Genomic DNA, 15,513 nt, shown 5'->3' with positions numbered 1-15,513 from the left:
CTTGTAGCTTCAGTTGAAAGGCCAGTAATTTGAAAGACAAAGGGGTGGGGCAGGGGAACTATTGACGTCATAGCCCTGAGAACAATGGGTAGTAGAAGAAGGAGGCGGAAACTTCTTCCCACCCTGCCACATGCAAAAATGCCATTCCCTATTCCCAGTTCCTCCATCTCTGCCGCATCTGCTCCGATGATGAGGCTTTACGTTCCAGGACATCTCAAATGTCGTTTTTCTTTAAGGATCGTGGTTTCCCTTCTACCGTCATCAATGATGCCCTCACCTGCATCTCCTCCATTTCCCGCACTTCGGCCCTCACCCCATCCTCCCACAACCACAACAGGGACAGAGTTCCCCCTGTCCTTACCTACCACCCCACCAGCCTCCGGATCCAGCACATTATCCTCCACAACTTCCGCCACCTTCAACAGGACCCCACCACTAAGCACATCTTTCCCTCTCCACCCCTCTCCACTTTCTGCAGGGATCGGTCCCTCCACGACGCCCTTATCCGCACGTCCATCCCCACTGATCTCCAACCCGGCACTTATCCCTGTAAGCGCAAGTGCTACACCTGTCCCTACACCTCATCTCTTGCAACCATTCAGGGCCCCAAACAGTCCTTCCAGGTGAGACAACTCTTCACTTGTGAGTCTTTTGGGGTCATCTATTGCATCCGGTGCTCCCGTTGCAGCCTCCTCTACATCGGTGAAACCCGACGCAGATTGGGGGGCCGCTTCGTCGAGCACCTCCACTCCATCCGCCACAACAGACAGGATCTCCCGGTAGCCACCCACTTCAACTCTGCTTCCCATTCAGATATGTCCATACATGGCCTCCTCTACTGCCATGATGAGGCTAAACTCAGGTTGGAGAAGCAACACCTCATATACCGTCTAGGTAGTCTCCAGCCCCTTGGTATGAACATAGAATTCTCCAACTTCCCGTAATTCCCTCCCCCCCCTTCCTCTATCCCTATGTCACTCTACCCCCTCCCCCAGCTCCCTCATGGTTCCGCCACCTTCTTCTACTACCCATTGTTTTCAGGGCTATGATGTCAATGCTTCCCCTCCCCCACCCCCTTGTCTTTCAAGTTACTGGTCTTTCAACTGAACCTACAAGCATTCTTCAAATCCTTCCCCATCTTTTATTCTTCAGTCCTGATGAAGGGTTCCGGCCCGAAATGTCCACTCATCGTTTCTGACTGATGCTGCCCGACCTGCTGAGTTCATCCAGTGTACTGAAAGTGTTGCTTTGATCACAGCATCTGCAGATTATTTTGTGTTTAAGTATAAAAGCACATTGACTGGCAGTAGGCCAGAGGTTTATGTTAGGAGCAAAAGAAGTTTCTATCAAGAGCCATGCTGTTGTTTCCCCAGCACAAGCATTGCTTTTCATTCCTTATTCTCTACGTCATGCCATTGAGTCGGCAATAAAACTAAGGAGCTAGGAGGCATTTCCTGACTCTCCTGTCATTTTTGAATGGTGTTTAACTGACTGTCTAGTTGATGTTACAACACCAAAGCCAGGGCAGTACAGATGTGAGGCAAAGCATCAGAGAGGTCATGGACCCTATACAGATTACAGAGGAGGAGGTGCTTGCTGTCTTGAAGCAAATTAGGATGGATAAATCCTCAGGTCCTGACAATGTGTTCCCTCAGACCCTGTGGGAGGTTAGTGCAGAAAGTCCAGGGGCCCTAGCAGAGATATTTAAAATATCCTTAGGCACAGGTGAGGTACCAGAGGATTGGAGGATAGTTAACGTTGTTCCAATGTTTAAGAGAGGCTCTAAGAATAAGGCAAGAAATTACAGGCTGATGAGCCTGACAGCAGTAGTGGGAGAAGTTAGTGGAAGGTATTCTAAGGGACCGGATATTTGGATACACAAGAACTAATTAGAAATGGTCAACGTGGCTTTGTGTGCAGTGAGCCGTGTCTAACTAATCTTCTAGAATTTTTTTTTAAGGAAGTTACCAGGAAAGCTGATTAAAGACAAGGTAGTGGATATTATCTACAAGGACCTTAGCAAGGCCTTTGACAACGTCCCACATGTGAAGTTTGTCAAGAAGGTTCAGCCACTTTGCATTCAAGATGTAGTAGTAAATTGGGTTAGATATTGGCTTGGTGGGAGAAGCCAGAGAGTGGTTGTAGACAGTTACCTCTTTGACTGGAGGCCTGTGACTAGTGGTGTGCCGCAGGGACTGGTTTGGATCCGTTGTTGTTTGTAATCTAGATCAACAATGTAGATGATAATGTGGTAAATTGGATCAGCAAAATTGCAGATTACACCAAGATTGGGAGTGTAGTGGACAGCGAGGAAGACCATCACAGCTTGCAGAGGATCTGCACCAGCAGGAAAAATGGGCTGAAAAATGGTAGATGGGACTTAATGCAGACAACTGTGAGGTGTTCCAGTCTGGGAGGACCCTCAGGGTAGGTCTTACACAGACACTGATAGGGCACTGAGGAGTGCTATAGAACAGAGGGATCTGGAAATACAAGTCCGTAATTCCTTGATAGTAGCATCTCAGGTAGATAGGGATGCATTATAGGGAGAGGTTGAATAGATAAGGACTTTATTCCCTAGAAGGTATACGGAGGAATTTAAGGTGGGGGGTTATATGGGAGGCAGGGTTTAAAGGTCGGCACAACATTGTGGGCCAAAAGGCCTGTACTGTGCTGTACTATTCTATGTTCTATGAATGTAGAAGATTGTAGAGGTATGAAAAACTCTGAAGGGTATAGATAGGGTAAATGCAAGTAGACTTTTGTCACTGAGGTTGGGTGAGACTACAACTAGAGGTCATGGGGGAAGGGTAAATGGTGAAATGTTTAAGGGGAACACGAGCAAATTTCTTAACTCAGAGTGCGTAACAAACTGCCAGTGCAATTGGTGGATGAAGGGTCAATTCCAACATCTAAGGGAAATTTGGATAGGTACATGGATGGAAGGGGTCTGGAGGGCTGTGGTCTGGGTACAGGTCAATAGGACTAGGCAGATTAATACTATGACCTATGAACCTGGAGATGGTTTGTCTCCTCAGAAATGGAAATCTATTGACTTGCAAATTACCACTATTAATAAAAGATTAATACTGCTCTTCCACAATTTTGCCTGCCTTGTACGCAACCTAGCAACAATTTTTTTGTGAAGTTAGGTAGAGCCTTGGCAAATGTGGCGTCGGCCAGGAATAGAGGAATCAATGTATTTCGCAGTCACAAATGAGCTGCATAAGGAGTGAGTGAATTCTTTCTCACAGGAGTGGATGGGATTATTGATAGGGGCATGTATGGTAACAGGAAGGTGATCAATTACTCTTTATAATTTAGTGAATGCTTCCCCTTTGTCAGACTCCAGCACCCTGCCAAGTTGGTGATGACAGTCTGTAGGGAAGCTGATATACTGGCTTGCTTCAGCAATCGTTTGGCTGATGAATGTATGCACAGCAGATTAGTCAGTCACATAGCACAGTAGTCAGTTAGCTCATCGTGCTTCAGCCAGCTCATTGACAGAGTTATCTAATTAATCCATTCCCCTGCTCTTTCACCTCTTTTCTAAGAATATATCCAATTGCTTTTTGAGAGTTACTCTTCAATTTACTTTGATCCATCCTTCAGGCTCTGCATTCCATGGTTAAAAATTGTCCACATCTCACCAGATTCAGCCATTCAGCTTATTTACAACAGAGAAAGGTTCAAATCGGTAATGGCATGAGCAGTGCTTTTCCAACTTTGCACATACTGGTCCAAAAACCACTGAAGAAGCAGGATTGCTTGGGCTAAATTAGCGTGAATGAGAAGTGATCTCATGTCTCCTGCAGACCCTGGTTTTTCTCTTCTCCACCTAAGTTACAAGGGTAGAAAGAAATTCCCAAATAAAGTAACAACTGTGTAGAATGAATGAGCGGTAAAAGTAGAAGCCCCAGAACAAAAGGAAAATGAACTATATAATCAAAGCACAAGCTTACAAATGTAAGTTTCAGATTTTTTTTAAAACTAGTTATTTATTCTTCAAATTCACTTTCATCTTAGTTTTAGATGGCAAATCTTTTTGGCAGGGAAGAACAACATTTGACATTTAGTCAGGAACATTCATTCCACCTCATACTGCAAAAATGTGAAACTGATGAACAAATTCTTGGCTTAAGAACAGTTGATGCTCAAATATCACCTTGAATATTGGTTCTTTGTCTTTCTTTTTGTACAGCCAAGCTGTGGGATCTCAGGATTTAGAAGAATTCTTCCCAGTTCATGCATTGAGCGAAAGAGTTGTGCTGTCTCGTTGGAGCTGTACAAGATGTTTGGTGAGGCCACACTGTGTGCATTTCTGGTCAATTAGCTACAGGAAGGCTGTCAAAGGGTGCAGGAAAGAATTCACAAGGATGTTACTGGGACTGGTGGGCTTGAGTTATAAGGAGGAGCTGAAAAATGCTGGGGCCAAGGAGGACCTAGCTGCTGTGTTGAGCTTGCTACATTGCTCACGTGGCTGACACTCAGCTCCTGAAACAGACACCTTATTTCCTCCTCTGCTGAACGGAAGGGCTGAGGGAGTAGAAGATAATTCAAGGATGTGTCAAAGCCAACTTGAAATAAAATACAATATCCCCATTCATGTTTGGGAATACCGATTCATGGTGGCTCAGAATGGAAAAGGCGCATTTGGGATGGTATTGCTAACCTTGACCCCCATACACTGGGAGCACACAGACGCCCTGCATAAGTAACATCAGCAGTATACCACCTGTAAGACCACCCATCCGTAAGACATGTCCTGCTCCAATGTGGAAGGGGCTGGTGTCCCACACTGGTCACTTCAGAACTCTCAGAAGCAGAGGGCAAGCATGCCATCCTCAATCCCAGGGGAATGCCTAAAGTGGCAGGGAAGTAGGACACTTGTTTCTGGGTGCCAAAGGTACCTGATTTTTGGGTGCCACGATGTGCCACGAGCAGGAGACTCCCGCTGGGTAGTCATAATCTGGCCAGTTGGGTGTTTTAAAGGAGCCAGGTGACTTTTCCAGACGACCACCGCAAAACTGATCATCTATGGTGATGGAATAAAAATCTTCTCATTATATGTTCAGAGTGAGCATTCAAGTGAAATATACATATACATAACTAAGAAACCACATACTGGAAATATGAACAGAACAGAAAATGCTAGAGATATTCATTTAGTCAAACAGGATCTGTGGAGGGAAACAGAAATATGAACTTTATTGAGCTGAACTGGTGGTTCAATCTCTCTCCCCACAGATGCTGCTGGACCTGATGACATCACATTTCAAACCTACTTGTGTTGCACGTATTTTCAAGATGTCAACAAAACATTGTTCCTTTGCTTCATATCTGTGCGATCTCGTTGAAACAGTTCTTGCTTATCTGTTGTGGTCAGCGATGACCACTAATTGAGATGGTTTCAAGTGTACAGAACTTCTCACACTCACCAGCAAAATAGCAACTGTTTAAAAGTGAGCTTAAATTAGCACATGCATATTCACTCAAATCAACCTGGTGACTTTTAAATTCATCTGCCAATATTAATAGGACACCTACCAGCTTGGAACTGGAGTATTTTCTCTGCCAACAATCCAAAATAATAGTATTAGATTCCATTGTTATAACTTCAGCAACTGGAATCTACTTAAAAGATTTATTAACAGTACTCTGTTCTATTGGCAGCCAGTGATGTTGTGGCATCAGCACCATCAGCACCGGACTTTAAGGCAGACAGTCCCGGGTTTGAATCCGGCTGGCTCCCTGCATGCTTTCCATTCATGCTGGGTTGACCAGTGAGCGAGCAACTTGGCCTCGTAAAAAACAGACAAATGCTCAGGAAACCGAAAAAACTGCTGCCCAATGCACCACAAGACATGAAAAGGAACAACAGCAGCTCTGATTTACATACTGTTTACACCTTAGAATTTCCAAATTTTATTTTGGAATTATTAAAATCCAACATAAACAAAAACATTTATGCATATCTTTCCGAATTAATTACTTCTATTATAATCATTTTACTCTTTTATCAATGCATTGTGTAATGATTTCACCTATATAAACAGTATGCAAGTCAAGGTTTTCCACTATATTTTGGATCATATGACAGTAAACAAATAACAATACTAAATTATTTTAAAATCCTTTAATAAGAGTTAGGCCAATTTGAAATTTAAGTGCTGAAATAACACTAACATTCATATAAAGATGCTCATAGACGATTTGTATGAACTTCACCATTTGCACTGGCCTCCTCTAAATGATCAATAGTGTGATTGTTTTTCAGAGTTCAATTGGATTAAAGGAATTTTCCATGATGTGTTTGATTAATTCATTCTAACCAGCTCACTGAATGAACTCCTGTGCAATTCAATATATAGTGCCATGGGATTTTTATCTTTGAAACTTCAGCTAAAAAGACTACACCAAAATGATTGATGTGTGCACTCTGGGCTAATGGAGCTGGGTATAACATCCAACATTTTCCCCACAAAGGTGAGAACGCCACCACTGAATGAATTATATATTGGTTTGTAGATGTTTCAAGTTTTATCATTGGTTAATAGTGCATAACCTGCCAATAGAAATGAAATGATCTTACTTCTCTGGTTTGGCCTGGTTGCAGAGTACATAGCAACAAAACCATTTCCTGCAGTGTTGGCATCGGTTACCATCTGGACCAACATTTTGTTGCCAGATGAGATGATGGCGCCAGGCTTTGAAGTCCCACAAAATCTGCCCAACCGCTGGCCATTGACGTGTCCATCGTAAACATCAACATAATCATACCGACAGAGTGTGTCACGTTCCAGATCAAGGAACCGGAAATTAAGAGCAACCACCCGGCCTTTTGGTACCTGTGAACAGCAACATTAAAAAGCAAAATTCACTCAAAATTCACTGCTCACATTACAAGGTTTAAAAGGACAAGTACTCTGGTGCAGCATAGTACACTAAAGATACTATTGTACAGAGCTGTAGTGTGAGTGAGACTCACATTCAAATTTATATTTTAGTGGGAATTTTGTAAAATCTGGATTGCTATTTAAGAGGAAACCAAAGAAAGTTATTTGTATTACTGTAGCTCTATTACTTGCTTGAATTAGCTGTCCTACTGGATCCATTTCCCTGCTTGCTCCCCTTAAGATTTGAATTAAATATTCACACGCTTGCTTTTGTTTTTAAAAGCAGTCATCGGACTACATCCATAACTGTTCCTGTCCCAGCAAAACTGTATAAACAACAGCTTCCGATTCTGCTACATGCTGACCCTCCATGAGGGCCACAACCTTGTTGTGACTTGACGGCTTGCTTGCCTCGATGCCCTGGAGAGCTTTGCTGGCCGCAGTCAGGGCTTTATAGTTTGGCTCCTGGTAGGATCACCCATGCCAAACAGGTCAAAGGGTAGAGGCCAGGCTAACACTGGTCCTCCAGGTTCAGGAGTTCCAGCTCAGGGCTAACAACCCTGACTGGTCAGCCAAAACTGTTACAGAAACAGCAATGAAGAATTCTTCTACACCCATGTGCGATGGTATTCCTGAATCTCAACCCAGGACTTAAATAGTTTCCAGAAGATGGCCAAGGACAGACAGAGACAGAGGACCCTCATTGCTGCCCTGAATGCCATGTGTTAACGAGCAGTAAGTTACATGCTGATCGTAACTTTTATTCTCCAGAGGCTGACTGCAACTTGTGGGAATTTTTCCATTTGTCTTGTTAAAAATATCACAAACTTCACTTATAAGATCCCAGCCTTCTCCACTCTAACGAAGCAATCTAGGTTCTTTGCAAGTGAATAAACTTAACAGTTACCTTTTTTTTTAAAAAAGAGGAATCGATGGGGATCTGCTTCAAACAGTTACAAAGAAATAAAATTAACTTTAATTAGATTTGTTTGTAACAGCTTGAAATTTGACATGTTTGGATAGATTTTAAAACTTTACACTTTTGTTTAGTCTGCAATGCTTACATTGACAGCCAGATTTTACCAAGGGCGGAAATGGCTAACATGAGGAGGCATAATTTTTGACTGGAGAAATGTATAGGAGGAGGGGTGTCAGAAGTAGTAGTTGTGTTTTATTTTTACATAGACAGTGGTGAATATGTGGAACATGTGGAATGTGTGGTAGAGGCAGATACATTAGGGACATTTAAGGGACTCTTAATTTGGCACATGAATGGTTAAAAAAAATGGAGGGCTATATGGAAGGGAAGGGTGAGATTGATCTCAGAGTATGTTGAAAGCTGGGCACAACATCGTGAGCCAAATGGCCTGCATTATGCTGTAATGTTCTATGTTTAATGTTTTAACCTGAAAGCATTGTTACGCGAGTGTCAGCATCATGTAATAAATGTAAAGTTAGCTCAGAACAAGCACCCATACAAAAAGACGAGGTTGACCAATGAGTTGTCCACAGCAGGGTATCCTACAAAGCAAAAGGCTGGGTATCATTGACGACTACCAGTGTTTCCAAATGCAATTCAACCATTAGAGTGGCGGTAAGTACTGGAGCTCCATGCATGCACTGGGCTTCCTGAATGACAACAGGCAGTTTATTTCACCATTAGACTCCACTTGGAGTCCAACAACACAGCCCAGACATGGCACAAGATTAACCGGAGACTCTAGTTGAGGGGAACAGGGAGGGTGTCAGAAAGTGGTGTCTGAGGTCAGTGCTGGATCATCCATGATCTTACTGAATGATAGAGTAGATCTGAGAGGGTAACTGGCCTATCCCTGCTCTTGGTACTTGTGGTTTTTATCAATACTTAGAAGACAAGGGAGTGGTCTATACTTCTTGTTGCGTCAGTCAAGCAGCCAGCACAAAGACCAGTCATTCTCTCTTCTCTCCTCTTCCGTTGGAAGGCACAAAACCCTGAAAGTACATACAACCAGACTCACGAACAGCTTCTACCCTGCTGTTATACGACTATAAAGTGGTCCCCTAGTACAATAAAATGGACTTCTGACCTCACAATCTACCTTGTTATGATCTTGCACCTTATTCTTTACCTGCACTACACTTTCTCCGTAGCTGTGACACAATTTGGCATTGTTATTGTTTTACCTTGCCCGATCTCATTGCACTGGGTAATTATCTGATCAGCGTGAACAGTATGCAAGACAAGCTTTTCACTGTATCTCCATATGTTTAACAATAATTGACCATTGCCAAGTATGTGATCAGCTCATTTTACTTATAAATCCATTATCTTAAATATTTTCAGAATGAAAGAAAATTAGCTAAGATTTGTAATAGTTAAAAACAAGTAATCATGGCATTTGGTCTCAGGCTATGCAAGAGGACTACTGGGAATCCTGACGAAGGGTCTCGGCCTGAAATGTCGACTGCACCTCTTCCTACAGATGCTGCTTGGCCTGCTGCGTTCACCAGCAACTTTGATGTGTGTTACTGGGAATTAATTGTAGTCATTGCACTGGAATTTCTCTGACCTTTAACTAATCCTAAGCATAATGAATACACTCATGGCAATGCTCCAGGTGTAACAAGTAATTAGTAAAGCTAGTAAAATTGCATCATTTCTTACGAAGGGAGTTTAATACACAACTAGGAGAGTTATGCTTTGGTTTTGTTGGTGTAACTGGTAAATTCTACTGTTTTGGTCTCTTATTTAAAGGAAGATGCAAATATATTGAAATCAGGTTTGAGAAGGTTTACTGGCCTGATAACTCAAAATGGATAGTTTGTTTTGTAAGGACAGGGCTAGGCTTGTATCCCCTGGGATTTAGAAGGGTGAGAAAGGGGTTTAAAAATAAGGGGTCACCATTTATAAGAGGTGATTTTCTCCCCCTTACAGAGTCTTTGCAATTCTTTTCCTCCAAGAAGTGTTAGTAATGTCTTTAGGGCAGATCCAGATGGATTATTCATAATGGAGTAAACGATAACAGTGGGCAGACAGGAATGTAGATCTGTGCTTACAATCAGATCAGCCATAAATTCATTGAATAGCAGAACAGGCTCAAGGGGTTAGTAGTCTAGTTCTGTTCATGATTCATATGTTCATATATTTGTATTTTAAAGGAGGTTGCAAGAAACTGATTTAGGAGAAAAAGGAAAAAGTTATAAAAATTACCAGTTAAGTATATTAAGTTTTCAAATCAGTTTTGTACCATCTCTTACGCAGTCTTAACCCCAATTTAGCCAGACGCAAAGGGCTGTCAGTGAGATTTTAGGGATAGGACCTCCTTAATGGACTGTCAGAGCCCTAGTGACATCAGATATCAAGTGACTCTAGGCTGCAGATGACCAGCAGAATTGGCTCAGGTGCGTGCAGAGGGCGAAACACCAGACATACAATTCTGCCCAATGTTTACAGTCAGATAATTGGTTATTCAGACCTAGATACACCAAAGTCAAAACTGCTGGTGTACAATCTATTCCTGCTATTTTACCTTCTTTCTTTCTTTTTAAATCTTTTTATTGAGTAAGTATACAAAAAAGGTAAGCCATATAAACATTAATACAATGTTAAAGTATAATAAAATTCCAAAAGATAACAATACCAAAAAGAAAATACTACAAACAATGTAATTTAAGCATAAGAAACCAAGATAACATAATAGTATACTAGATTTTATATATATCAATGGAAAAAAAAAGAAAAAAAAAACCCCAAAAAAAAACCCACCGTGCAACTAACTAAAAGCAAAGCAAAGCAATGGGCTAACTTGAAACCAAACAGAGTTAAACTTAAAATCACGTCCTCAATCCCGACCTCCATTAAAACAGTGAAGAAAAAACAAGAAGGGTAAATATTACATTAAATGAAAATATCGAATAAAAGGTCCCCAAATCTGTTCAAATTTAAATGAAGAATCATAAAGGTTACTTCTAATTTTCTCCAGATTCAAACATAAAATCGTCTGAGAAAACCAAAAAAAGGTAGTTGGAGCATTAAGCTCTTTCCAATGTTGTAAAATACATCTTTTCGCCATTAAAGTAAGAAATGCAATCATTCTACGGGCTGAAGGGGAAAGATTACTAGAAATTTTAGGTAGTCCAAAGATAGCAGTAATAGGGTGAGGAGAGATATCTATATTTAATACCTTAGAAATAATATTGAAAATATCTCTCCAAAAAGTTTCCAAAGTAGGGCAAGACCAAAACATATGAGTTAAAGAGGCTATCTGCCCCGAACATCTATCACAGAAAGGATTAATATGCGAGTAAAAACGCGCTAACTTATCTTTGGACATATGTGCTCTATGAACCACTTTAAATTGAATTAGGGAATGTTTAGCACAAATAGAGGAAGTATTAACTAATTGTAAAATCTGCCCCCAATCATCCACAGAAATGGTAAGCCCCAATTCCTGTTCCCAATCTACCCTAATCTTATCAAATGGAGCTTTCCTAAGTTTCATAATAATATTATAAATCATAGCCGATGCACCTTTCTGACATGGATTAAGGTTAATTATCGAATCTAAAATATATATAGGAGGAAGCATTGGAAAGGAAGAAAGTATAGTACTTAGGAAATTTCTAACTTGTAAATATCTAAAAAAATGTATTCTTGATAAGTTATATTTATTAGATAATTGTTCAAAAGACATAAGGGAACCATCTAAAAATAAATCCAAAAACCGTAAAATACCCTTAGTCTTCCAAGTTTGAAAAGCGCGATCCGTAAAAGAGGGAGGAAAAAATATGTTATCTAAAATAGGAATCGCTAACCCGAATTGATTAAGATCAAAAAATTTTCTGAATTGAAACCAAATGCGCAAAGCATATTTAACTATCGGGTTAGAGACCTGCTTAAGACGTTTCGAATCAAAAGGAAGAGAGGAACCTAAAATAGAACCAAGTGTATAACCCTGAACAGATTGTAATTCCAATGCTACCCATTTAGGAATAGATAGTATGTCCCGGTCAAGTAACCAAAATTTCATATGTCGAATATTAATAGCCCAATAATAAAATCTAAAGTTAGGTAATGCTAAACCTCCATCTCTCTTAGCTTTCTGTAAATGTATTTTACCCAGTCTCGGATTCTTATTCTGCCAAATAAATGAAGAAATTTTAGAGTCAACTTTATCAAAAAAAGATTTAGGAACGAAAATTGGTAATGCCTGAAACACATATAAAAATTTTGGCAAAAAAAACATCTTAACTGCATTAATACGACCAATCAAAGTTAAATATAAGGGAAACCATTTAGATGAAAGTTGAGTAATATGGTCTATTAATGGTAAAAAGTTAGTCTTAAATAAATCTTTATGTTTACAAGTAATTTTAATCCCAAGATATGAAAAGTAATTATTAATCAATTTAAATGGAAATTTATAATATAAGGGAACTATTTTACCTTCTGATAGGCAACCATGACTACACTTCAAAATTCATTCCATTAGCTGGAATAGTTGGGATACCCCAAGATTCTAGACCATAAAAAGTTACATCAGTTTATCCAAGTAAAGATTACTTATGGCTAAACTAGCAGAATAAGAAGCCGTGCCTTTAGTTTCCAAGGCCTTAAGTTTCCAAGGCCTTAAGTTTCTGCAAATTCTTACTCTAGTTCTCTGACTCACCACTCCTTTGAGACGCTGCTAAAGATTTACTTCTTCGATTACGTTCTCAACATTTACAGTAATAGCTCCTCTTGAGGCTCATCACGAAACCCAACTCTGATAGCACTCTTATAAATTAAGAGTTGCCATCAAATTTAAGTGACTTTATAAACACAAATTGTTTGCTACATCATCATGGACATACTAGGCATTATATTCAAACATAATCTCAGATGTGGCATTAAAAGTGCTTGAAACAGAATATGGAACAGTATTTGAGTGCACTTCTGATACTATCTCGAATTTTTTTTTAAAAAAGTTTTATTCCCGTTTCAAAAAGCTAGTTGTAATATTACCTACAAGTGTTGGCATATCCATGATTATTTTCTCACAAGCAGTCCCTCCCCGCCCCCCAGAACAAAAATGACAAGTTTAAGGATATCACACAGTCCAGCAGATACCAAAAGTAGGTTGTTCTCAACTGCCAGTACCCTCCCACAGGCAAGGATAGATTTCTGAATATGTACAATTGCCTACATAGGCTCTGGGTTAATTAACAACACAACAGAGAGTCATTGCTGATATACTGCAAGAGATACTCAGTTATGATCTAAAGTCATCTTCCTCTGTCTCCCTTCAGTCCACCTGCAATGTTGTCCTACGCAAAAAGTGCATGAACTGGCAAACAGAGAAACGTGCCATTTCATCATTCACCACCACCAGCTACAGGCCAGAGTACCACATCAATGATTCTCAATGTTCTACTTTATCATTCAAACCACGAAATTCAGAGTTATTTTGAAACTAAGACAAACATAACAATACCTGAAATATGTTATTAATGCAATTGTTTTCAAATGTCTTTATTGCGAAGCAACATCAGCTTAACCACAACCGACAATGTCCTAAAGTACAATGCTTCTTTTTCCTTTTCTTTCTTATAACATAATGAAAATCAAATGAATGTATGTATAGTAAACAAGCAAAAAGCAAAGGAAACCCTACCACCCCATCTCCTTTCCCCTTCCCAGCCCTACCCTCCCCTCACCCCTCCCGTATGTGCTGTTTAGGTCCTACCACCCCCCACACATACTTCAGCTGTTGGTCTCTTCTAAATACAACAGTAATGGTTGCCAGATTTTTTTCAAATTCCTTGAGTCTGTCCTTGATAACGTATCTCATCCTCTCTAGATGCAGAGTATCCATTAATGCAGCCAGCCATTGTCTGAGTGACGGAGTTTCCTCCTTTTTCCAGAACAGCAGTATGAGTTTCTTTCCATTAAGTATGCCAGAGGTCAGGAGTTGCTGCTGGGTAGCCTGGAATTTATTTGACCTCGCAGAAGTTCCAAAAATTATGAAAATGGGGTCTGGTATCATCTGAACCTTTAGTACCTTCGATAGGACCTCAAATATTTGCTTCCAATACTCTTGTATCCTGGGACATAAAGCATAACTATGTAACAAATTTGCCTCCGAGGACTTGCATTTCTCACACATTGGAGACACCTCTGGGAATATTTTATGAATCCTTACTTTTAAGTAATGTAGTCTATGTAGGATTTTAAATTGTATTAAACAATGCCTGGCATTGATGGAACAGGAGTTAACATACTCCAAAACCTCATTCCATATAACCTCCTCTATCTCTGTACCCAACTCCTTTTCTCACTCTTTTTTAATATTACCTATTGTTGTATGGCACTTGTTTTGTATGGCATCATACAGATAGGTGCTGATGTGTTCTGTCCCTAAACATGATCTTAAATGATTATCTAATTTATCAGGTTCTGCCGTCTCAAAACTAGAAAGATGAGATCTTATATACTGTATTGTCTTAGCTGGAGATACCTGAAAAAAATACTCTTTTGCAATCTGAATTTGTCCTGGAGCTGCCAAAATGACGCAAAAATCCCTTGTATGCATAAGTCTCCAACATTGCGTATCCCTGATTCTTGCCATGCATCAAAGGCCCCATCTATACATGAGGGGATAAAAGAGGGGTTCGCTGATATAGGTACAAGAAAAGATAATGTTCTGAGTTTCAAATACTTCCCTATTTGTCTCCACATCTGTATGGTGCTATGCATAATAGGATTGCCTCTATAACAGGCTTTATTTAACCGAATAGGGGACATAATGATTGCCCCCATGGAATATGGTAGGCAATCCTCACGTTCCATCTCCAACCATCCGGGAAGTACAACTGTATCATCTATCCAGTATGCTATATGGCTAATGTTAGCAGCCCAATAATAAAAAATAAAGTTGGGTAGTGCCAGCCCCCCACTAGTCTTACTCTTGCAGAGATGTTCTTTCCTAATTTAATGGGCTTTATAATTCCATATAAAAGGTAGAATTATCAAATCTAATCCTTTAAAAAAGGTTTTGGTAAGATAGAGGGGCAGGTTCTGAAATAGATAGAGCAGTTGGGGAAGAAAGATCATCTTGACTGCATTTACTCTACCCACTAAAGAAATTGGGAGTGTCTTCCAAAATTCTATTTTCTTTTTAATCTCTTCAATTAGAGGGATAAAATTTGCTTCAAATAGAGAACTATACCTTTTGGTTATTACAATTCCAAGATAAGTAAACTTCTCAAGGGTTATTTTGAATGGAAATTCTTTAAGCCCCTCCTGTTCTTCTACTCGGACTGGGAATAATTCTCTTTCCCCCAATTAATCTTATACCCCGAGAAGGTGCCAAATACATTGACTATTTCCAGCAAGACTAGAATAGTAATATATGGTTTTGTTACAAACAACAAAACATCATCCGCATAAAGGGAAATTTTGTTGATAGTATATTCCGTATTGTACCCATAAATTTCGGGATGAGAGCGTATAGTCTCCACCAGTGGTTCCAGGGCCAACGCAAACAATAAGGGACTTAATGCACAGCCCTGTCTTGTGCCCCTGTGCAAACTGAATGGTTCCGAGAGGGTCTGATTAGTTAGTATTTCAGCATTAGGGTTACTGTACAGTAGCTTAATC

At 40.1% G+C, this 15,513-nt stretch overlaps 1 protein-coding gene across 1 annotated transcript in view; it reads right to left on the bottom strand.

Moving 5' to 3' along the window:
* The window catches only part of pcolce2b (procollagen C-endopeptidase enhancer 2b), a 47,527-nt gene that overhangs the window by 20,583 nt on the left and 11,431 nt on the right, over nucleotides 1–15,513 (bottom strand). Inside the window, exons 3-4 of the mRNA XM_063045411.1 lie at nucleotides 6,593–6,848; nucleotides 4,911–5,035 (exon numbers count right to left, since the gene is read on the bottom strand). Coding sequence (XP_062901481.1) covers nucleotides 4,911–5,035; nucleotides 6,593–6,848 — 381 coding nt within the window. The remainder of the gene's footprint in view (nucleotides 1–4,910; nucleotides 5,036–6,592; nucleotides 6,849–15,513) is intronic.

The sequence above is a fragment of the Mobula hypostoma genome, chromosome 4, assembly GCF_963921235.1.
Source record: "Mobula hypostoma chromosome 4, sMobHyp1.1, whole genome shotgun sequence".
NCBI classification, from domain to species: Eukaryota; Metazoa; Chordata; class Chondrichthyes; order Myliobatiformes; family Myliobatidae; genus Mobula; species Mobula hypostoma.
Note: the sequence above shows the minus strand (reverse complement) of the source record. Positions and strands in the feature narration are given on the sequence as shown.